The sequence below is a fragment of the Schistocerca serialis genome, chromosome 1, assembly GCF_023864345.2.
Source record: "Schistocerca serialis cubense isolate TAMUIC-IGC-003099 chromosome 1, iqSchSeri2.2, whole genome shotgun sequence".
In the NCBI taxonomy this organism is placed as follows: Eukaryota; Metazoa; Arthropoda; class Insecta; order Orthoptera; family Acrididae; genus Schistocerca; species Schistocerca serialis.
Window position 1 is genome coordinate 446,656,370 of NC_064638.1, and position 23,878 is coordinate 446,680,247.

The 23,878-nt window shown below is 44.3% G+C and overlaps 1 protein-coding gene and 1 non-coding gene across 3 annotated transcripts in view; one reads left to right on the plus strand and one right to left on the minus strand.

The window, feature by feature from the left end:
• LOC126472802 (tudor domain-containing protein 7-like) overlaps positions 1 to 23,878 on the minus strand; it is a 182,102-nt gene that overhangs the window by 60,331 nt on the left and 97,893 nt on the right. For both annotated transcript variants that reach the window (XM_050099961.1, XM_050099960.1), the window contains exon 12: positions 12 to 239. In XM_050099961.1, the coding sequence (XP_049955918.1) occupies positions 12 to 239 (228 nt within the window). The remainder of the gene's footprint in view (positions 1 to 11; positions 240 to 23,878) is intronic.
• Trnas-cga (transfer RNA serine (anticodon CGA)) lies at positions 3,924 to 3,998 on the plus strand. The gene has a single exon. It is a non-coding gene; the product is annotated as a tRNA-Ser (tRNA).

The following is a 23,878-nucleotide window of genomic DNA, read 5'->3' on the forward strand; positions in this document are numbered from 1 at the left end:
GTTTAAATTACCTGAGGCAGTTCTGGAGTGAATTGATGTTGACGTATCTTGTTACTTAATAACTGGTTCATGTTTATATCTTCATCGGTGCTTGTGTCAAACAACACAAGTGCAACTTTTTCTGCATTTGGTTCTACTTCAGCAACAAATGTTCCACCAATTACCATCTTCTCCAACAAACTTACTGCATATGCATCATCACGAAACTCCTCCATGCCTGCTAGACTACATACAATAGCCTAAGGGAAAAACAAAACTTATCATAATAACAAAATATATTATACATTATTATATACCTCCAGCTCACTAAATTTTAAGTAACAGGTGGCATGGCTGTATTGTTTGACAACAGGGGAGCAAAACCTTATAAAATCTTTGAACTATCCACTTTATTTCACAAGTGTCAAAAACAAGTTCCCAGATTGTAATCGTATCCAAATGATCTACAGGTGACAAATGTTATTTTGTTACCAGACATATTCTGAAAGATTTTTTATATATTTGCACAACCTGTTCCAGAATAATATAGTGTGTGTGTGTGTTTGAGGTTTGTTGTTGTTGTTGTGGTCTTCAGTCCTGAGACTGGTTTGATGCAGCTCTCCATGCTACTATCCTGTGCAAGCTTCTTCATCTCCCAGTACCTACTGCAACCTACATCCTTCTGAATCTGCTTAGTGTATTGATCTCTTGGTCTCCCTCTACGATTTTTACCCTCCACGCTGCCCTCCAATGCTAAATTTGTGATCCCTTGATGCCTCAAAACATGTCATTGAGGTTTACGGGCGCCAAACAGCGTGGTCATCAGCGCCCACAGAATAATATAATTCCATCTTCTGACATACGATAAAGCACAAAAACCTAAGGCTTTTTCCACACTGTGTTGTCTGTGGGACAAAAATGCTGCATCCCAGTTTATAAAATTGGGAACACCAGAGTCCGAGAATAACCACTGTCTAGCTCATGTAGCTAGATGGTGATTGCTGTCGGGACCGTACATTTCCCATTTTATAAAGTGGAACAAGGAACTTTGTTTCCACAGACAACATAAATTGGCAGACAACTGTGATTCTTTTATGCTTTATTGTATGGCACAAGATGGAACTGCATTATTCCAAAACCGGTCATAAACAATAAAATATTATTGGTTCAACAACTGTTGCTGTTTTCTTCACTTTATGAAAATGGACACGTACAGTTGCATTTGTTCTAAGGAAAGAACTCTGTGTGGACTGCTACACTAAAAAGATAAATTATTTTACTTTGCTATCAGTTTTGCTCATAAAAGATCATCCTCAAACACAAAAATAATCAACTTAGTAGCCCGCTTCTGTGCCTAAGGATGATAGTTTATAATCAAAACTGGTAGCATAATACACTGATTCACCTTAACAGACTTCAAATGTTTTCAACATAACTTGCTTTTAAGTATTCCACACCTGTGAAGCACAGTTCATCAACATACATGTTTGTATTGCACCGTGTGCAATTCGGTTATCTTACAATTTAAATTTTCTGCACACTGTCTCAGGCTTTCCATTACTCCTAAGATAAAATCAGATTTTTCAACTATTGTGATTATACAAAATGCCCCCTGGCCCAGACAAAAGTAATTTTCATTGTTTAAGTTTAACAAAGGGCTCACTTTTTCATCTGTTGCCTTACAACTGATGCGACAAAAATCGACCAAGCCATACCAGACTATACTGAATGGCATCAGCGAAGCCGCCTTAATCAAATCACATTACAGGATTATCTGCCTTTGAAACTGAGGGCTCTCAGAGCCAATGCGGAAAAACATCCCTCTCCTCTATTCCGAGCCGCCATCTATAGCAGATGCTAAATGGCTTCATTCCTTTATCATAACATTCTCTTTTCTCCTCAGAGATTGATCTTGGAACGACTGGTTCTCACCCCTCCCTCTCCCCCCCTCACAATCGTCACCATGTAATCCCCAAGAGCCAACAAACCAATACAGTTTCTTTTTCTAAACAGGAGTATCGTATATACTAATAACAAGTCCATATCTCTTTCCAATCATCACTACAACCCCAGGGGATGTATAAGCTGACATCAGAATCAGGATGACCGAATTCACTCTGTTTTCAGCTTTGAGGTGCCCCATACAAATTACTAAGGAACAAGTGGACACACAAAACCAATGTGTGGGGTCATTTGGCTCTGTGCAATACAAAAGACAAATGCTCAGTGCAGTCAGTCCAGGCTGCCTACAGCAGTTAGTCCAGAGTTGCCGCCTCAGATGCGCGAGGTCACCCGACCTCACCATCATCTCTGCCGCCCACACACTAGGCCAAGTTGCAGGTACGATGAGCTGGCACATCATCAACACTGGGTGCCAATGCTGTGTCGCTGCCCGACTCTGCTATGATGTTCACTGAACAACTAACCTAAGTAATGAGCTTTGCTTTTAGAGAGAAGAAGCTGCCGGGGTCCAATGCTGCCAGATGACGTGTAGTTTAAAGGGATGCCCACCACCAGGTCACAGGGACTGCACAGCTGGAGATAGATCCAGAAATGCAGGCAAAGCTGGATCAACTACGGGTGGAAAATGAAAATTTGAAAAGCTGCCTTAATGAGGCATTAGTAAATATGAAGCAATAAAGCAGTCCTGTACCCCCTCCTCCCCCCCTCCCCTCACCCCACTAGCCTTGCTTCCCCTTTTCCAGCATTCCCACAGCAATTCCCTGCCAGCCCTTAACTGACGTTGCAATGGGATTGCTGGTTCCTGCCTTCACAGGTAAACCAGGTGAAGATGTCCAAACTTTCATACGAAATTTAACGGATGTAGGAAAATTGTCAATCTGGAGTGATGAAGTACTAGTAGGAGGCGTCAACCTGAATTTCCAAGGAGAGGCTTGTGCTTCTGTGAATTCCATGGAACAGCTGAAAAATACCAAGGCACTTGACATCCTTGCAAAAGGGCTAGTGGATAGATATGGAGACAAGCAAATTGTTAGCTTCTGTGAGGCAAACTTTTCATCATTTGCCAAAATTCCAGAGAGGATTTAGGACACTTTGCTGACCAAATAAAAGCTGTGTCGTGTTGTACATATGTACTAAGGGAAAGTAACAAAAGGAAAGAAGTAGTACTTAGTGAAGCAGAAGCTCATTAGACAGATGTATTTGTTCACAAGACTGACTGACAGGTAGTGCTCGAGGTAAAGTGTGCTTCGCCAAGCACACTAAAGGAAACCACATTACTTGCATTTCTATGCCAGGAGACCAAGCATTTTAGTCACTCTTCCACCATAGTAAACTCAACTACACATACATTCACTGCCTAAGCGTGCTCCACTTGATGTCAATGTCCAGGTCACAAGGCTCCAGAGTGTTTGCAATCAGCATGTGCCTACTGTAGAAAGATCGGACACGAGAGATCAAACTGTCTGTCTCCATAGCATCACTACGCTAACCAAGCATGTTACAGAAGTGAATGAGATTTTCACCCTGCAGCGGATTGTGCGCTGATATGAAACTTCCTGGCAGATTAAAACTGTGTGCCGGGCCGAGACTCGAACTCGGGACCTTTGCCTTTCGCGGGCAAGTGCTTTACCGACTGAGCTACCCAAGCACGACTCATGCCCCGTCCTCACAGCTTTACTTCTGCCACTACCTCGTCTCCTACCTTCCAAACTTTACAGAAGCTCTCCTGCGGACCCTGCGGACCCTGCAGAACTAGCACTCCTGAAAGAAAGGATATTGCGGTAACATGGCTTAGCCACAGCCCGGGGGATGTTTCCAGAATGAGATTTTCACTCTGCAGCGGAGTGTGCGCTGATATGAAACTCCCTGGCAGATTAAAACTGTGTGCCGGGCCGGAGCTTGCAGGAGAGCTTCTGTAAAGTTTGGAAGGTAGGAGACGAGGTACTGGCAGAAGTAAAGCTGTGAGGACGGGGTGTGAGTCGTGCTTGGGTAGCTCAGTTGGTAGAGCACTTGCCCGCGAAAGGCAAAGGTCCCGAGTTCGAGTCTCGGCCCGGCACACAGTTTTAATCTGCCAGAAAGTTTCATGTTACAGAAGTGCTCGAAGGAATGCAAACCAGGAAATGCAGACAGAGTGGTTCTCCCACAGCTGTAGCTCCCCTTCCATAAAGTGAATGCAGTAAGAGACGTAGGACTCACTCAGACGGCAAATATAACTTTGCAAGATAAAATAAATGGTAGGTAGTCTATCTTTATCATAAATAAGTGTTTTGTTCATTAAATATACTTGTGGTCAAGAATGAGAACTGTCGTAAAGCAGACTGAGTGGACTGTGAAGAAAGATAATTTACCCAATTGGTTTGCAAAATGTGGAAATGAAAATAGAAGGAATTATCAGTTCACATGCTAAGTGGTTTGGAAGCGTGACCACAATTTGAATGCCATTTTAGGGAACAATTTCCTGTGCCATTCTCGAGGTATATTTAACTTCCGAACACAAGTTGTCCAAATTAGGGGAAATATTCACCATTTTGGCATTGTCGCTGTTTTATGGACTCAACGGAGTCCAGAACATACGGCTACATTCTGACAACCCACTAAACCAGGTACTACAGCATTGAAATTGGAAAAACTGAGAAAATAGTGGATGGTATAAGGAAAATCAACTGGATAGAAATAAAGAAGGATTTTTTTAAGAAGGAAGTATTTTCTTAGAGGATCCATTAAAGAGAAATGAAGTAATACACAGTGAACAGTCACATGTGAAGTGCAGTTTTTCGAACGAGTGCGACACACCCAGGTAAATTTTTGTCAGTAAGAACAGATAATTTTGGAAGCAGAGATGTTAACAATTCTCTGGGCTACCGTAGTTGCCAATGCAAATGAAATAAAAACTGATGAGGTAACAGCATACCACAAAAAGGGCCAGCCTGAAAGAACTGTTTATATAATTCCACCCCAGTTATATCATCTATAAAAGCAGAAATTGGAAAGAAACTTCAACACCTGCATAAAGCAGACCAGGAATTGTATCCTCGTCTAGCCAAATTTGCAACTTCCTTTGTAGAAAAGAACCAACTTCTGGCAACCTCCTTAACATATCATGACATTCCTACAGCCAATGGTAGGCCTACAGCACAGAAACCATACCACTTACCGTTTAACATACAGCCTGTAGAAGAGAAAAATATTTCCGTTTTACTAAAAGCAGGAATAACTGAACCTTCTTTCAGTCCCTGGGATTCTCCTATAATGGCTAAAAGCGCAACAAGGTGAGAAGGAATGAAAGGAATCTGTGATTGCTTGATGGGTACCTTCCACAGGGGGAGGCTCTTGCCCCCACAACCGCCGCTAACACTGGAAGCGTTTCCCTCAGGAAATGCAACAACGTGGATTTCACATCATCCGCAAGCACCTGAGGTAGTGAGGTAGGCCAGCTGAGAGCATGCCGTGGATCAGCCAGCAGGGTGCACTCAACAAGAACATGCACTATCATCAGTAGACTACCGCAGCAGCAATAAGGAAGATCTTCCTGGCGCAGAAGGAACTCTTGATTGAGTTTCGTGTGGCCAATGAGCAATCGGCACAATACAATGGCATCTTTCCGAGAGGCCTGGAAAGATGTATGCCACACCTTACGGGACCCTTTAATTGCTCTCAACTAGTTTTGGCTCACAGTAGCCTGCCATTTCAATTCCAAGAGTCTCAAAATATTGTGTCAAAGTTGGAATCTTGACTCTGGGCCCAGTATCCTGACATCAAGTTGAACTCTTGTAGTTGCATCTTTAAATAGACAGTCGACAAATTCATTTCCTGGAATGCCTACATGGCTGGGTGTCCAGATGAAGGTCACCATCTTTTCAGAGCTGAAGAGGTCAGCCTGTACGTCCTAGATTTTTGCAAGCAAAAGATTTTTGGGATAGCACAGGGTTATGCCTTTTAAGCAAGTCGTGGAATCACTACAGATCAGATAGTTCGTCTTGGCCTGGAATTTGACATACTGCAAAGCCTGAGGGATGGCAACCAACTCTGTAGTGTATACACTGCAGGCACTTGGCAGAGAGTGTTCCTCGTGTCTCCTTGCACATGCAAAAGTGTAACCGATCCTGTTGTTCACTTTCGATTCATCTGTATAGATGCATACTGAATTAGAATAATCGTGGAGGACTGAAAGAAACAGGTGTCGGAGCATGATAGGATCAGCATAATCCTTGGAGTCACAATGAGTCGAATCCCACTGGTCTGCCCAGTTTTGGGCGATGCACAAACAGTCTGAACTGCTGGTTCTGGAAAAGAATTTAATGACATGGGTGGGTAGGCATCTGACAGGTTGTGATTGCCTAACTTCCTAGAAGCTGCTGTGGGACTGGCTCCGCCAGGAGGCTGTCAACAGGGCTTGTACAAAAGGCCCCCATTTGCCAAACAACCACCAGTGTGGTGAACAGGGTCCAGCAGGCTCAGTATGTATGGTGCGACCAACCCATATGCAATACATCGACACTCCAAGCAGGATGAAATCAGTGCCTTGTAAAATCCCAGAGTAACTGTGCAGTCCATTCAGGACTGACTAAGAAAATGGAGAGTATTCACCTTCTTCATGCAAGTTGCCTTGAGCCAGTGGACTTGGGGCTGCCAATTTAGCTTGTGGTCAAATAAAATACCTAAGAATTGAAAAGTGTCCACAATTCAAGTAAATGGTCACCAAGACAAATTTCTGGGTGTGGGTGCACAGCCCAGAGTGAACAAAAATGCGTAACTTGTGATTCTGCAGGGGAAAATTGACAGCCGTGGTTCATGGCCCAGTCATGGACTCTCCAGACTCCAGACAGCCCCCTGAACTGGCACTCAGGGGTGCACAGAGATGTAGAGGCATAGTACAGCCAAAGATCATCCAGTACAATGGTGGAGAGAATTTGGGGCACACTGCATTTACAATATCATTGATGGTGACAGCAAACAGCATTATGCTCAGAACCGATCCCTGAGTGACTCCTGTTTCTTGTACAAAGTGGCTGCTGAGATTGGACCTATCCAGACCTGAAAAATTTGGAGAGATAGGAAATTCTGGATAAAAATGATAAACTGCCCTGGAAACCCCACTCATGCGCTGTGGAGAGGACGTAATGTTGTCAGGTAGTATGATATGCCTTCTCTTGGTCAAGAAACACAGCAATCAGATGTTGGCAATGAACCAGATGATCTGTGGTGGACCAGAAAGCCTGAAAGCCACTTTGGAATCATGATATACACCTCCAGCTTCAAGGCACCAACAAAGACAGCGGTTGATGATTTGTTCAAATAGCTTACAAAGCCCATTCATTAGAGAGACTGGCTGGTAGTTAGTTAAAATATGTGGATCCTTTCCTGGTTTCAGGGCAGGAATAATATCGCCTTCCCACCACTGAGAGGTAAATGCTTCCTTCTGCGAAATGTGATTAAAAAGGAAGAGAATATGTTTCATGCTGTCAGCACAAACATGTTTGAGCATTTGGTTGTTGATTTTGTCAGACCCTGGGGCCATATCGTAACACTCTGCCAAAGCGCTGCAAAGCTTCCATTCACTAAAAGGAGTGTTGTATGATAGAGAGCCATGTACATGGAAAGGTAATGGGTGGCACTCAATCAGGTGTTTCCGGGCCAGGAAATGACAATGGTAATTACTGCAATCGTACACCTCTTTGAAGTATGCCACAAAACATTCAGCAAGTACCATGGGATCAGTGCAGATGTTACCACTGACAGGCACGCCAGAAACTGCGATGGGTGGTGGATGGCCACAAATGCGATAGAGTTTAGTCCGTACTGGGGACGACGGGGTGTGGGACCACATAGTTGAGATGTATTGCTCCCAACACTCCTGTTTCCTTTTCTTTATTAAGAACCATGTTTTCGCCCAGAGTCTCCTGAATGCTATTAAATTATTAGAGGGACAGCACTTGTGCTGTTGAAGCGCCTTGCAGCAGTCCCTGATAGCTGTGACCAAGTCTTCAGATGACCATGGCACCAGCGGTCGTAAGGATGAGCCAGATGAGTAGCGTATCACTGCTGCTGCTGCTGCTGCTGCTGCTGCAGGAGTAATAGTATCAATAGTACCCTTTACCAATTTCTTGATATCCGTCATACGACTGGTTGCAAAAGTGGCTGCAGAGGAGAAACACTGGCAATCAGCTTATCAGCGATAGGAAAATGGTCGCTGTCACGAAACTCATCATGGGCATGCCACTGAATTAGGGTAAGTTACTCGGGCTGCAAACTGTGAGATCAATAGCTGAAAATGTTCTGCGGGCCACACTGAAATGGTCACACCTCCAGTGTTGAGAAGGCAGGCACCCACATCCGAAAAGTGTTCTAGTACTCAGCCTCAGTGAGACGTAGTGTCGCTGCCCCACAGAGTATTATGGGCATCGAAGTCCCCAATAAGAGGAATGGGGCAGGGAGCTGAGCCACTAACAGCTCGTAGTAATGGAAATATCTGTCTGGGGATAGATAAACATTATATATTGTCATCCAAACTGACAGGTAGACACTAATGGCCACAGCTTCTAGTGCAGTGGTAAGGGGAACCTGTTCATTGACAATATCAGAGCATATGAACAATCGACCTTGCTGTTGGTGGGGAGGCTTGTGTGCCTCAGCGCTACAGATAGCCATACCACAGGTGCAACCACAATGGTGTGGCATCTGTTGAGAGGCCAGACAAACATGTGGATCCTGAAGAAGGGCAGCAGTCTTTTCAGTATTTGCAGGGGGCAATAGTCTGGATGACTGACTGATCTGGCCTTGTAATATCAACCAAAACAGCCTTGCCGTGCTGGTACTGTGAATGGCTGAAAGCAAGGGGAAACTACAGCCATAATTTTGCCCGATGGCATGCAGCTTTACTGTATTGTTAAATGATAATGGCATCCTCATGGGTAAAATATTCCAGAAGTAAAATAGTCCCCCATTCGGATCCCCAGGAGGGGACTACACAGAAGAACGTCATTATCAGGTGAAAGAGAACTGGCTTTTCACAGATCAGAGCATGGAATGTCAGATAACTTAATTGGGCAGGTAGGTTACAAAATTTAAAAAGGGAAATGAATATGTTAAAGTTAGATATAGTGGGAATTAGTGAAGTTCAGTGGCAGGAGAAACAGGACTTCCAGTTAGGTGAATACAGGGTTATAGATACAAAATCAAATATGGGTCATGCAGGAGTAGGTTTAATAACAAATAAAAAAAATAGGAACAAGGATAAGCTACTACAAACAGCATAGTGAACGCATTGTTGTAGTCAAGATACACACGAAGTCCATGCCTACCACGGTAGTACACGTTTGTATGCCAACTAGTTCCACAGATGATGAAGAGGTTGAAGAAATGTGTGATTCAATAAAATAAATTATTCAGACAGTTAAGGGAGATGACAATTTAGTAGTCATGGGGGCCTGGAATTCAATAGTAGGAAAAAGAGCAGCAGCAAAACCAACAGATAATGGACTGAGGGTAAGGATAGGAAGAGGAAGCCACATGGTAGGATTTTACACAGAACACAAATTAATCATAGCTAACACTTGGTTTAAGAATCATGAAAGAAGGTTGTATATGTGGAAAAGGTCTGGAGACACTGGAAGGTTTCAGATAGACTTACAAACCAGGTTTTAAATTGTAAGACATTTCCAGGGTCAGATATGGATTCTGACCACAATTTATTGGTTATGAACTGTAGATTAAAACTGAAGAAACTGCAAAAAGATACGAATTTAAGAAGATGGGACCTCAATAAACAGAAAGAATCAGAGGTTGTAGAGAGTTTCAGAGAGAGCACCAGGGGACAATTGACAAGAACAGGGAAACAAAATCAATAGAAGAAGAATGGATAGCTTTGAGAGATGAAATTGTGAAGGCAGTAGAAGATAAAAGGACGAGGGTTAGTAGAAATACATAGGTAACAGAAGAGAGATTGAACCTAACTGATGAACGAAGAAAATATAAAAATGCAGTAAATGAAGCAGGCAAAAAGGAATACAAATGTCTCAAGAATGAGATCAACAGGAAGTGCAAAATGGCTAAGCAGGGATGGCTGGAGGACAAATGTAAGGATGTAAATGCATGTATCACTAGGGATAAGATAGATACTGGCCTACAGGAAAATCAAAGAGACCTTTGGAGAAAAGAGAACCACCCATATAAATACCAATAGCTCAGATGAAAAACCTATCCTATGCAAAGAAGGGAAAGTAGAAAGGTGGAAGGAGTATGTAGAGGGTCTATACAAGGGGGATGTACTCGAGGGCAATATTATGGAAATGGAAGAGGACACAGCTGAAGATGAAATGCAAGATATGATACCGTGTGAAGAATTTGACACAGCACTGAAAGAAACGAGGCCCCAGGAGTAGACAACATTCCATCAGAACTACTGATAGCCTTAGGTGAGCCAGACATGACAAAACACTTCCATTTGGTGAGCAAGTTGTATGAGACAGGCGAAATACCCTCAGACTTAAGAAGAATGTAATAATTCCAATCTCAAAGAAAACAGGTGTCCAACACGTGTGAAAATTGCTGAACCCATCCCTTTAATAAGTCACGGTTGTGAAACACTAGCACGAATTCTTTACAGATAAAGTGAAAAACTGGTAGAAGCCGACCTCAGGGAAGATCATTTTGGATTCAGTATAAATGTTGGAACACTCAAGGCAATACTGATGCTACAACTTATCTTAGAAGATGGATTAAGGAAATGCAAATCTACATTTCTAGCATTTGTAGACTTATAGAAAGCTTTTGACAATGATGAACGGAATACTCTCTTTGAAATTCTGAAGGTGGCAGGGGTAAAATACAGGGAGCGAAAGGCTATTTACAATTTGTACAGAAATCAAATGTCAATAATAAAAGTCAAGGGGGATGAAAGAGAAGCAGTTGTTGAGAAGGGAGTGAGAAAGGGTTGTAGCCTATTCCCCATGTTTTTCAATCTGTACATTGAGCTAACAGTAAAGGAAACAAAAGAAAAATTTGGAATAGGAATTGAAATCATTGGAGAACAAATAAAAACTTTGAGGTTTGCTAATGACACTGTAATTCCGCCAGAGACAGCAAAGGACCTGGAAGAGCAGCTGAACGGAATGGAAAGTGTCTTGAAAGGAGGATATAAGATGAACATCAACAAAAGCAAAATGAGGATAATGGAATGTAGTTGAATTAAATCAGGTGATGCTGTGGGAATTTGATTAGGAAAATCAGACACTTGAAGTAGTAGATAAGTGATGAAGGTCAAAGTAGAGAGGGTATAAAATATAGACTGGCTATGGCATGGAAAGCATTTCTGAAGAAGAAAAATTTGTTAACATCGAGAATAGATTTAAGTGTCAGGAAGACCTTACTGAAAGTGTTTGTATGGAATGTAGCTATGTATGGAAGTGAAATTGGACGATAAATAGTTTAGACCAGAAGAGAACAGAAGCTTGCGAAACATGTTGCTACAGAATAATTCTGAAGATTAGATGGGTAGATCACATAACTAATGAGGAGGTACTGAATAGAATTGAGGAGAAGAGGAATTTGTGGCATAACTTGACTAGAAGAAGGGATTGGTTGGTAGGACATGTTCTGAGGCATCAAGGAATCACCAATTTAGTATTGGTGGGAAGCATGGGGGGGGGGGGGGGGGGGGGGAGGGGGGGGGTAAAAATCAGAGAGACCAAGAGAGGAATACACTAAGCAATTTCAGAAGAATGTAGGTTGCATAGTTACTCGGAGATGAAGAGGCTTGCACAGGGTAGAGTTGCATGGTGAGCTGCATCAAACCCGAGTCTGGACTGAAAACCACCACCACAACAACAACAACAACAACAACATGAAGGTACAGACCCCACCGGACACACTCTCAACATTCATGTGAATGGTACAGTAGGGATGGTGGTTTTTCAGAGCAGGGATGTGCGTTGCTGTAAAATGTGTTTCCTGAAGCGATATGCCAAATACGGAATAAGTAGCCATTAAATGACAGAGTTCGGTCAAATAGCGATAGTAGCCATTATAGTTCCATTGAAGGAGCATTGGTGTCATGTCTGAGAAAGTGGCTAATGGAAAATATGGGTGTGATTACTTTGCTACAAGGTCATGGTCCACCTCAGTGGGTGATTTGTTGTCCTTGGGCATAGGCTCCACTGCCGCAGGGCTGGAGAGCAGAATGTCTGAAGCCTCAGAACATAGCTTACATTTCTGCTTATCATTCTGAGACTTCGATTTGCACACAGATTTCCCTTATTTTATCTTCCCTAAGCAAAAAGGACTGTACTTTTCTTTGGCCCACAGCCTGTGGCTGATGGTCCTTGTCTTGAGAGGGGGGCAGCTTGACAGGTGTCCTCATCCCTGATGTCAGACATGACTCGGCATCTCTGGCAGCACCAATGGAGTGTGAATCATCTGTGCTATAGTTGTAGGTGATGAAGGAGCTGATGTTCCCTCCCCCAACTGGAGGGCAGGCCCTGGAATCCCATGAGGGCCTAGAGGTGCCCTGCAAGACATTGTCTTTGCATGAGGTGTGCCTGTGACACGACAACCATAAAATTGAAGACAATAATAGTCGGATGAAGTCATTCAAACTTTTCACTTGCATCTGGGTAAAACATGCGGCCAACTGTCTTATACTCTTGAATTTTCTTTTCCCTCTTGAACATTGAGCATTGTGGTGAACAAGGAGGGTGTGGTCCTGGACAGCTGACACATTGAAGGGGTTGGTCACAAAGGCTGCCCCTATGGGATGCCTGTCTACATGCCCTACAGATAACCGTATCAGAACAGCAGGACAACATGTGTCCGAACCTGTGGTAGTTAAAACATCTCATCAGAGGAGGAAAGTAAGGCCTGACATCACACCTACAAACAACTAACCTTAACCTTCTTGGGCAAAATAATGCCGTCAAAGGCTAGGGCAAAAGCTCCAATGTCCATTCTATTATCCTTGGGCCCCTTCTGGATGCAACGAACAAAATGGACTCCACACCACATCGGGTAGGTATGCAGTTCCTCATCAGTTTGAAGTGTTAGGTAACACCCTGAATCCTGCTGAGCTTGTTATGAGGGAAATGGTGATTGGTATATCACATAACTTAACACAGGCCTTAAATGCCCACGATTGGTTAGTGTTTGATGTTCTGATCAGCAAACATCCATTTCTCATCTTCTCCTCACCAAATCAATCCTCAATATTTTCAATGAAAAGCACTGGCTTCGTTGAAATGGAAGAGTCACCATCAGTGTGGAAACAAACCAAGAACTCGGCAAACTGTCCACTTCCATTTCTCCTTGCATGGCTCTCTTTCTTAAGGCATGGTCAATGACGGAAATGCCATAGGATCGTGAACTTCTGCATTAAAATCACTGTTCCTGACTGATGAGATGGCCATGTTGGCACGGTCACCATTATGTTTGATCCGTTTCATTGCGAATCATCCACCCTGAAGCCACTCACTCCAATCAGAGGCTCTTCCTGTGCGCGTCACCCCACCAAAGCAAAGGCCACCTGGCACACTATCTGTTGCCTAGAGTTCCAGTACCACAAAGTGGACATGCAACTACTCCTCAGCTGACACGGGGAGGTCACAGCTCGGGCATCGGCAGTACTATCCCTGCATTGACAGGGGCTACTGCCGAGAGGTAGATCCACTTGACTGCTAGGTGCAAAAGGTACCAGTGCATAGTGGAGAGGTAGTGCACCACGGTAAGGTGTCCTTGCCCAAATGGCCCTCACTTTGGAAAAATTTGGAAAATGGAGGCCAAACCCAAAAAGGGGACCAGAACTTAAGAAGTCAAAAAATTTGAGAGAAGAAGTATTTGAAAGAAGGTAAAAAAAATACTTGACCCAATAAAAACGACTCCTATTAGTAGCCTCTTACGACAGGCAAGGAAGGGCCAGAGGTCTATTCTCGCCCCCGACACCGCACTCCAATACGTGCCCCTGGGATCGACCATTTGAGGTATTGTGTTTCACTTTGCCTGTCAATGCCAAATTACTGCTCCCAGATTGGAAGTGTGTGCTTATTTTGATCACTTAACCAAGTAATGATGTAACAAGGTAAAAGTATACCATCTCTCATAGCAGATCCAGCAAAACTCACAAAGAATCATTTAGAAGTCAATGCCCACTAAAACTGTTACAAAAAATGGCTCTGAGCACTATGAGACTTAACATCTGAGGTCATCAGTCCCCTAGAACTTAGAACTACTTAAACCTAACCAACCTAAGGACCTCACACACAGCCATGCCCGAGGCAGGATTCGAACCTGCAACCGTAGCGGCCGCGCGGTTCCAGACTGACGCGCCTAGAACTGCTCGGCTACACCGGCCAGCCAAAACTGTTACACAGCAACCAAAACGTTCGTGTCGTCATAATTTTCGTTCTGTCCCCCCACATAATTTATGGTCTCGGGATTGAGATAAAATGTTATCTGGAGTCTTAGGTGTAAGATTGTGTTAGCATTTTCTATGTCGTTCTGTTGTTTAGCCATACTGATGATTCCACTGTGTTTTCTTTACAACAGGTTCCCAATTAGCTAGACTATAGTACTTACGTGTTGTGTACGTGCTGTCATTAAATTGCCTCTGTCTTATAGGTTTTTACGCATTTTAGTTCCATATTACTACTGCCTGAAGAGGACTTTCCCCCAATGGATTGTTGCTATGGACAAGATCCTGTCTACTGCGGACAACCTGGCTCTTGTAAAATGACGCCATCTACGCAGCTGGTGCCTTTTCTCCGTGGCGTGCCACTCTGTGTTCTAATGTAGTTCTCTGTGGTAGTAACTTGGTCCCATAAGCCTAGCCAACTCCTGCACTACTAATACTTGTATATCACTGACTTTATATTTGTATGTTATATGCTCCCCATCGTCCCAAAATTAACCAATATGCCCTTTTCAGCCTTTTCACTCTTTTAATTATTCCTTTACATTTTATTATCTGCCTCTACTATTGAATGGTTTTGTCATATGTTTGTATAATTTCGACATGCTGAAACATTGTCACAGCATAGTTTTCACTGTAGTCTAGTATGGCTAAGTTATGTTCAAAGTTTACAAAATTTGGAAACTTGTATTACAAAAGCTCAGATCACGAGACAGTACACTGGAGAAGGCTACTGCACTGGCTTTTAAGGAATCTATAGAAATATGGCCCCGCTCTCCACCAAATCACAAATTAAATTGCTCCCTGACTGACAGCCATATTAACCAACCTTTGTTCCACCACATCAGAATCAGCCTGTTATAGTTCCAAGTACCCCATTCTGATATCACTTGCATGTTCCACTTGGAATTTTACTTCACACAAATACCACATAATGTTACAAAATAGAGGAATTCTATTAAAGCATCCTGTTGCCACATCCTGGTACCCGAATTTAAATCTCTGTACAACTGAAAGAGACATTGGACTCTCTACTGAATCACTCTTGTCATTCATTCCTGAATTTAAATTCTCTCTCAGTACACTTCCTGTCTTATCTGTCCTTTTGGACACCAACAACACAGAATTGCTCAAATCCTTAGATTACTTGACAGCACAGGAGTAGCAATAAATCAATAGACTGGGCTGCCACCCATATTACTGCATTACTCCAGCTAGATATTTTACTGAATATAACAAGTGACTTCCATCCTGCTTGTTATTCTGATACTGAGCATACTAAAATGTGCACAAATTTGCTTCCATCATATGCTGATAGGTGGCGACAACGGTAAGCAGCGGTCGAAAGAAACAGATCGCAGATGTCAGGCAGTTAGCTTAGACCTCGGTCAACATAATCCCATTCAAAAATTAGTCAATTTGTGTCTTCTTCATAAAGTTGTTCTTGATTGAAAATGTCAGTTTACGAGCCCAATTCTCGTCATTTGCGGGAGGTGTTACTGTTTTGTTTCAATACGAAGAAAACAGCAGCCGAGTCTCATCAAGTGCCACTCAAGTACATATGGTAAGGATGCTACTAGTGAAAGAACATGTCATGAGTGGTTTCAACGCTTCAAGAACAGTGGTTTTAATCTCGTAGACCAGCGTAGTGGTGGAAGAGAGAATGTTTTCGAAGATGCAGAATTGGAGACAGTGCTGCGTGAGGACTCACGTCAAACTCAAGAAGAATTGGCACAATTAGTGAGAATGACACAGCAAGCCATTTCAAAACATCTCAAGGTTACAGGCATAATTCAAAAAGAAGGAACTTAGGTCCCGTGTGAGCTGAAACCAAGACACATTGAACGGCATTTGTGTGTTTGTGAACAGTTGCTTCAGAGGCGAAAACGGAAGGGATTTCTGCATCACATTGTGACCGCAGATGAAAAATGGGTTCATTACGATAACTCTTAAAGGCAAAAAAATCATGGAGATGTCCCGGCCATGCTCCCACGTCAATGGCCAAACTGAATATTCAGGGCTCCAAAATCAAGCTCTGCATTTGGTGGGACCAGCTCAGCGCCGTGTACTATGAGGTGTTAAAACCAAGTGAAACAATCATAGGTGCTTGTTATCAAATGAAATTAATGTGTGTGAGCAGAGAATTAAAAGACAAACGGCTGCAATACAGTGAGAGGCAGGATAAAGTGATTTTGCAGCATGACAACGCTCGATCCCACATTGCAAAAGAGGTCAAACCGTACTTTGAAATGTTAAAATGGAAAGTCCTACCACACCCACCATATTGTCCAGACATTGCTCCCACTGACTATCACCTTTTTAGATCAATGGAGCATGGCATGGCTGACCAACACTTCTGATCTCATGAAGAAGTCACAAATTGGATCGATTCATGGGTCTGATTCTTCAGTTTCTCCTGGCATATTTCTTGCTCGAACAGTCAACGGGTGTACTACCGGTCCATAGTGTCCAACGGGCACAATATTTCGGTGATCAGACATGTCGCTATCGTCAGGTAAGCTGACGAACTGAGCTCCTGAGGGCGGGTGGCCGTCTTAAATCCCCTCCCCTCACGAGGCATTCTCTCCACGTGTCAGCGGTCGGTGAGACGCTGGCGTCGGCGGTCGGTGTGACGCTGGCGTCGGCGTCTGTGGTAGCGTCAATGTAATTGCCTCATCCGCCCTAGTCACCCGTTCATTTCCTTTGCTGAGCATCTTTTTAATTAGACTCAATGCTGGTTCCCATGCCCTGCTGAGGTTGTAGCCCCAATCTCGGTTGATAAGTCCATCCCTGGTATGAATTTCGATAGCCTCTCTAACAATGCTGTCCCAGTATTTAGATGTCTGTGCCAAAACGCTGGTATGTTCGTGGTCCAAGTGTGCCTCTGATGTTCTCAGCAACGATCTTCGATGGTGTACACTGTATGTCCAATATAAGTCTTCCCACATTAACATGGAATCTGGTATATGCCAGCCTTCCGCAAACCGAGATCATCTTTGACACTTCCCAATAATGCTCGCATTTTATTTGGTGGGCAAAAGACAGTTCCTACTCAGTGTTTCCTCAAATTCATGCTATTTTCCCCGATAGTGCACCAGTACATGGTATGTAGGCAGTGGTCCTCTCTTTCTCCGTGACTTCTGCCGTCTCCACACGCTGTACTGTAGAGATGGGGCAGAGAGCACGTCTGATCTGCCATTCCAAGTACCCGTTTTTCCGGAATAAAGTTTTGAAGTGTTCCAGCTCTTGGCGTAGAATCTCTGCGTCAGAGACGGTTAGCATCCTGTGCACCAGTGTTTTTAGCACCCCATTCCTCTGTGCAGGGTGGTGGCAGCTATCCGCTTGCAAATAAGATCAGTGTGCGTTTTCTTCCTGTATACCTGTGGCCCAAGGTGCCATCCACTCTTCTTTTGACCATGACATCCAGGAATGGTAATCTCCATTCTGCTTCAGTCTCTATAGTGAATTTGATGTTCGGATGTATGGAGTTCAGGTGTGTAAGGAAGTCAGGGTGCCTCTTTGAGAGTCAGATGAGCTTACTGCACAGAAATTTGACGAAAAGACGACCGACCTTTTCAAGCACGTTCTGACCTCCACGTATTTTCTCTTTAGTGGAGAATACTATGAACAAACAGAAGGAGTCGCAACTGGTCGCGAATTTCTATATGGAGTACTTCGAGGAGGAAGCTTTGGCATCATCCAAATGGAAACCTACTTGTTTTCTACATTATGTGGATGACACGTTCATGATCTGGCCTCATGGAGGGTACAAGCTCCTAGGCTACAACCTCATCAGAGCATGGGAACCAGCATTGAGTCTAATTAAAAAGATGTTCAGCAAAGGAAACAAACAGGCGACTAGGGCAGACAAGGCAATTACACCGATGCCACCACAGATGCCAACGACAACGTCTCACCAACCGTTGACGCGAGGGCGTGGACCGTGGAGAGAACGTCTCACGAGCGGAGGAGATTTAAGACGGCCGCCCGCCCTCAGGAGCTCAGTTCGTCAGCTTACCTGACGATGGCGACATGTGTGATTGCCGAAATATTGTGCCTGTTGGACACTATGAACCGGCAGTACACCCATGGACTGTTTGAGTGATTTGTGGATCGCTTCAAAAGATGAACTATTTTTTTGATGCGGGATACATACACTGCCCGAAAGAGGGGAGAAAGTAGTGGCCAGCGATGGAAAACACTTTGAATGATACATTGTAACCAATTTGTTTCATTAAAGCCACAAACGTTGGGAAAAAAAACAGCGGAAGCAAAGTTGTACACCTGGTATATACTGTTGTTTCACTTGCGAATTACGTTAATGTAGCACAGCCATTCCAGCTGATCTCTGCCACGGCCAAGTTTCTGAGGAATGTACCAAGGTGAAATGAAAAAGTTAATGGCGACTTTCTGCTGTCATGGACAGTAATATTCTAATCTTGCCAGGATTGTTTTCTTTAATTAAAACTATTATCATTTCGTATTAACTATTATCATTTTGTATTTGTCTTATGAACTGCTTACATGTGTTACCGTTCAGACAATATTAGTTTACTATCATAGTTATTTGTTCATTTGATGTTTTATTGTCACAGGCTATTTTTACAATTTTTCTATTCAGTTTAAACTTAATGAGTTTGCTTTTCTGATCACACAAATTTGGGTCGAGGGAACAAACCTTCACGTATTTATTGAAACTATTTGTATTTGTTTACGAGACACTTTAATCCAATGAGAAGTGCCATGTTTTGTAGTTATGTCATATCCTATTTTATTTCAATTGATGTTCAGGAAGATTTAATCAAGTATATGATTTGGTGCCTTCCACATTAATATACCCTCTATGACAGCAGGAAAAAGATATACATCCCAAAGGAATCATCAAAATCTGATGGAAATTGGTAAATGTTATGAACATGTACAGACAAACGAATTATTACAATTTCAGAAAAACTGGGTGCTTCATTCAAGAGAAAGAGCTTCACAAAGTGAGCAAATCAATATCGCACTGGCCCATCTCTGGCCCTTATGCAAGCAGTTATTCAGCCCAGGATGGCTTGCTGGAAGGGCAACAAAATGAGGTGCAGAATACTGTCAACGTACCGCTGTGCTGAAAGGGTGCTGTGGATGACAACCGAAAGGGTCTTGCTATGAAAAGAAATGGCACCCCAGATCACCACTGTCCAGGGTGCCTCCAGACGGTCTAACTGGTCATTGGGGCTCAACTTGAAGCAAGACTCATGACTGGAGACAATTCTACTCCAGTCAATGAGATTCTAAGCCAAAGACATGTCTTGAGAGGTCCTGGACAATCATGGATATCAGCTTGACAGTCACTTGCCATGCCACATGACAACTAGGACTGATGGTCTGGGATGCCATTCATTTCCGTAACAGGACCTTTTTCGGTGTCATGTGTGCACTCTAACAGCACAGTGGTCCATTAATGATATTCTACACCCTATTTTGTTGCCCTTCATGGAAAGCTATCTTGGGCTTACAATTCAGAAAGGTTGGTTGGTTGGTTTGTTGGTTTGTTTAAAAGAGGGGAGAAGGGGACCAAACTATGAGGCCATCGGTCTCTTGTTCCTAATAAAACAATACCACAAAGTGTGAGAATGAAATAGACAAGAAATATAACACAAAACGGAAAGAAAGGAAAAACCACAAGAACAAAGGAAAGGCAATGAACACTAAAAGGAACAAAAGAGGACAAGAAAACAGAGCGACACTAGAAACAGAAGAGAGTAAAACAAGAAAGCAGGTTACAGTGGCTGGCCGACCACGAGAATAAAAAGGAAAAGCCACCCAGTCTGCAACACAATAAAACTTCCACCCTAAAAGCACTAAGGCAGCAGACACAGAGGGACAAAGGACATACACTAAAACCTACATAGAAGTAAAAAACCCACTCTCACGGATAAAACGTAAAACTAAAGCTGCTGCTGAGGCATCATTGCCCAACACCAAAGGTAGTTAGCTGAGAAAGTTAAAAGTCCGCCGAAGAGCAGCTAAAAGTGGGTAGTCCAGCAAGAGGTGGACAACTGTCATTTGGGAGCCACAGCGATACAGGGGTTGGTCCCCGCATCAGAGTAGGTAACTCTGCGTTAGCCATGTATGGCCAATGGCAGAGGACAACTGATTCCCTGCGAGAGGACCGCATGGAAGACCTCCACACATTCATCGTCTCCTTAATGACACACAGTTTGTTGTGCATACTGTTATGCCAATCCGTCTCCCAAAGCATGAAAGCCCTAAGGCGTAAGACAGAACACAGGTCAACTTCAGAGATGCCCATCTCCAGAAGCGGTTTCCGCATCGCCAGTTTGGCCAGCCTGTCGGCAAGTTCGTTGTCTGGGATTATGACGTGTACTGAGGTCCACACAAACACCACTGAACGAAGGGACCATTCCAGGGCTTAGATGGACTCCTGGATGGACACTACCAGAGGATGGTGAGAGTAGCACTGGTCCATAGCTTGTAGCCTGCTCAACGAGTCAGTACACAGGAGGAATGATGCGCCGGGGCATGAGCGGATGTGTTCAAGAAAACGAGATACGGCCACCAGCTCTGCAGTGAAAACACTGCAGCCATATGGCAAGGAGTGTTGTTCAATATGTCCTCCATGAACATACGCAAAGCCTACGTGACTGTCAGCCATCAAGCCTTTGGTGTACACCATGTCTGAGCCTCGGAACACGTCAAGAATAGAGAGGAAGTGACAGCGGAGAGTGGCAGGGTTAACGGAGTACTTAGGGCCATGCAAAAGGTCCAGACGAAGCTGCAGCCAAGTCGTACACAATGGAGGCATACGTTAATGGACCACAAGTGGAGGTGGTAAAGGGAAGGACTCCAGTTCGGAGAGAAGGTACAGCACGCAAACTGCAATCGTTAGTTCTGACCTGGGCCAGCGATGTGGGAGATGGACCACCGCGGGTGGGAAAAGGAGATGGTAATTCAGAGGCTCAGGAGAACTACAAATGTGTGCAGTGTAACTGGTGAGCAGTTGTGCAAGTATGATCTGCAATGGAGGGACTCCAGCCTTTACCAGTACGCTGCCCACTGGACTCGTCCTAAAACCTCCTGTCGCTAGTCGAACTCTGCAGTGGTGCACAGGGTCGAGTAAATGCAACATTGAGGGTACTACCGAACTATAAACCACACTCCCATAGTCAATTCAAGATTGGACAAGGGCTCTGTAGAGCTGAAGCAGCATAGAACGATCTGCACCCCAAATGGTGTTGCTCAGGCAATGTAGAGCATTGAGGTGCTGTCAGAACATCCGCTTAAGCTGACAAAGATGAGGAAGCCACGTCAATCGAGTGTCGAAAACCAGTCCTAAGAATCGATTTGTCTCCACTACAGTGAGTAGATCGTCATGAGCATAAAGTTTTGGGTCTGGATGAATGGCACAATGCCAACAGAAGTGCATGACACACAACTTTGCAGCTGAAAACTGGAAGCCTTGGCTAAAGCCCATGACTGTGCCTTGTGGATGGCTCCCTGTAGGTGCCGCTCAGCAACACCAGTACTGGAGCAGCAGTACAAAATGCAGATGTCAACTGCGAACAGAGAAGGTGAGACAGAGGGCCCGACAGCTGCTGCCAGACCGTTAATGGCCACTAAAAATAGAGAAACAGTCAATACAGAGCCCTGCAGGACTCCATTCTCCTGGATAGGGATAAGTTTTCGATAAAAATCAGCAGCAGCATACACTTTAAGTATATAAAAAAAGGACTACAACCAGGTGCTGGCATCTGGAAAAGGCTGTTCCGAAGGCAGACATGAGGGACACAACATTATCAGTTGTAGAGTGGCCCTGGTGGAAGCTGCCCTGACATGGAGCCAGTAGGGCATGTGACTCCAGGACCCAACCCAACCACCAACACACCATACATTCCAGCAGCTTACAAAGTACGTGGGTGAGGCTGATGGGCCGATAGCTAACCACATCAATCGGTTTTTACCAGGTTTAATCATCAGAATGGTGGTGCTCTTCCGCCATTGCGATGGAAAGACACCATCGCATGAGATCTGGTTGAAGATGATGAGGATATGTCGCTTGTAGTCAGATGAGAGATGTTTAACCATCTGGCTGTGGATCCAATCAGACCTAGGAGCTGTGTTGGGGTAATGTACAAGGGCACTGAGAAGCTTCCACTCTGTACCACGAGCCACACTGAAATGTGTGGCGGCCCTAGTATTTAAGAAGCAGAGCTCGAATTGAGACAGTAAAGTTTCGACATCTCTGCCTCGGCCAGTAAGCACAGTGCCACCCCACGAGAGGTTATGGGTGTTAAAATCTCCCAAAAATAGGAAAAGTTTAGGGAGTTGATCAGTCAGTGCAGCTAATGCATTCAGGGGTACTTCACCAACTGGAGGAAGATATACATAGCACACGGTTATTTCCTGTGTCATCCTTATTCTGACAGCCACAGCTTCAAGAGGGGTTTGAAGGGGCACAGGACATAAATGCAAACTCCACCGGACACTCGATTATAGTCGCTACAGTTCCTGTAATATCCCTTATAGCCACGCAGGGCAGGGGTCCACATCGCCGGGAACCAGGTTTCCTGGAGGGCAATGCAGATAGCAGATCTAAAGCTTAACAGTTGCTGTAGATCAGCCAGGCAGTGGAAAAAACCACTGCAATTCCACTGGAGGATGACATAATGAGACTGGGAAGGCATGGAAAATTCAATGAGGCAGTTTACCCCTCAGTCACTTGCTGCCACCAACTTACTGCCTGAGCAGTCTATATCCATTGTGTCTGAGGGTCTGGTGAGATCTGTGCCCTCATCAGATGCCAGAATCTCCACCCCATCCTCAGATGCAGAGCTTGGAGGTAGCAGAGCTGTGGGTGCCACTGCAATGTCCTTGGTCTTAGGGATCTTCATTTTGGATTTCTCTCGCTGCTCCTTGGGTTTCCCTAGCTGGGAGAACTTCACTGGCTCAGTCTCCGGGACTGACGATGAGCTTGAAGCCCTATAACCATCTGCTTTTGAGCTCTTCAGCCACTGGTGGGTGTCATCTTTCCCCCAAGCAGAAACCTGGGAAGGCAGTGATCGAAGGGACACCTTCCTAACGAGAGAAGCCGAAGAAGACTTACACTTCTCCAGCTTCGAAGTGAGGACGAACGACCCTGATGGTTGGGGGAGAGGGGGGAGGGGGGGAGGGTTGTTGCTCCTGAAGTAGTTGGTGCGGGAGCAACAGGGAGGGAAATGCCCACCACCATTAAGGGGGCAGGTGTAGTCTTCTGGCTCTGAAAGGTGACTGGGGTCGGCAGAGCTGATTGTGTCAGAACTGTTGTAGCAGCAGCATAAGACGATGTAATATGTACAGGATGCAAGCGTTCAAATTTTCTCTAAGCCTCAGTGTAGGTCAGTCGGTCCAGGGTCTTTTACTCCATTATTTTCCTCTCTTTCTGGAGAATCCTGCAGTCTGGCGAGCAAGGGGAATGGTACTCTCAGCAGTTGACACAGATAGGAGGTGGGGCACATGGAGTGTTGGGATGTGATGGGCGTCCACACTCTCGACATGTTA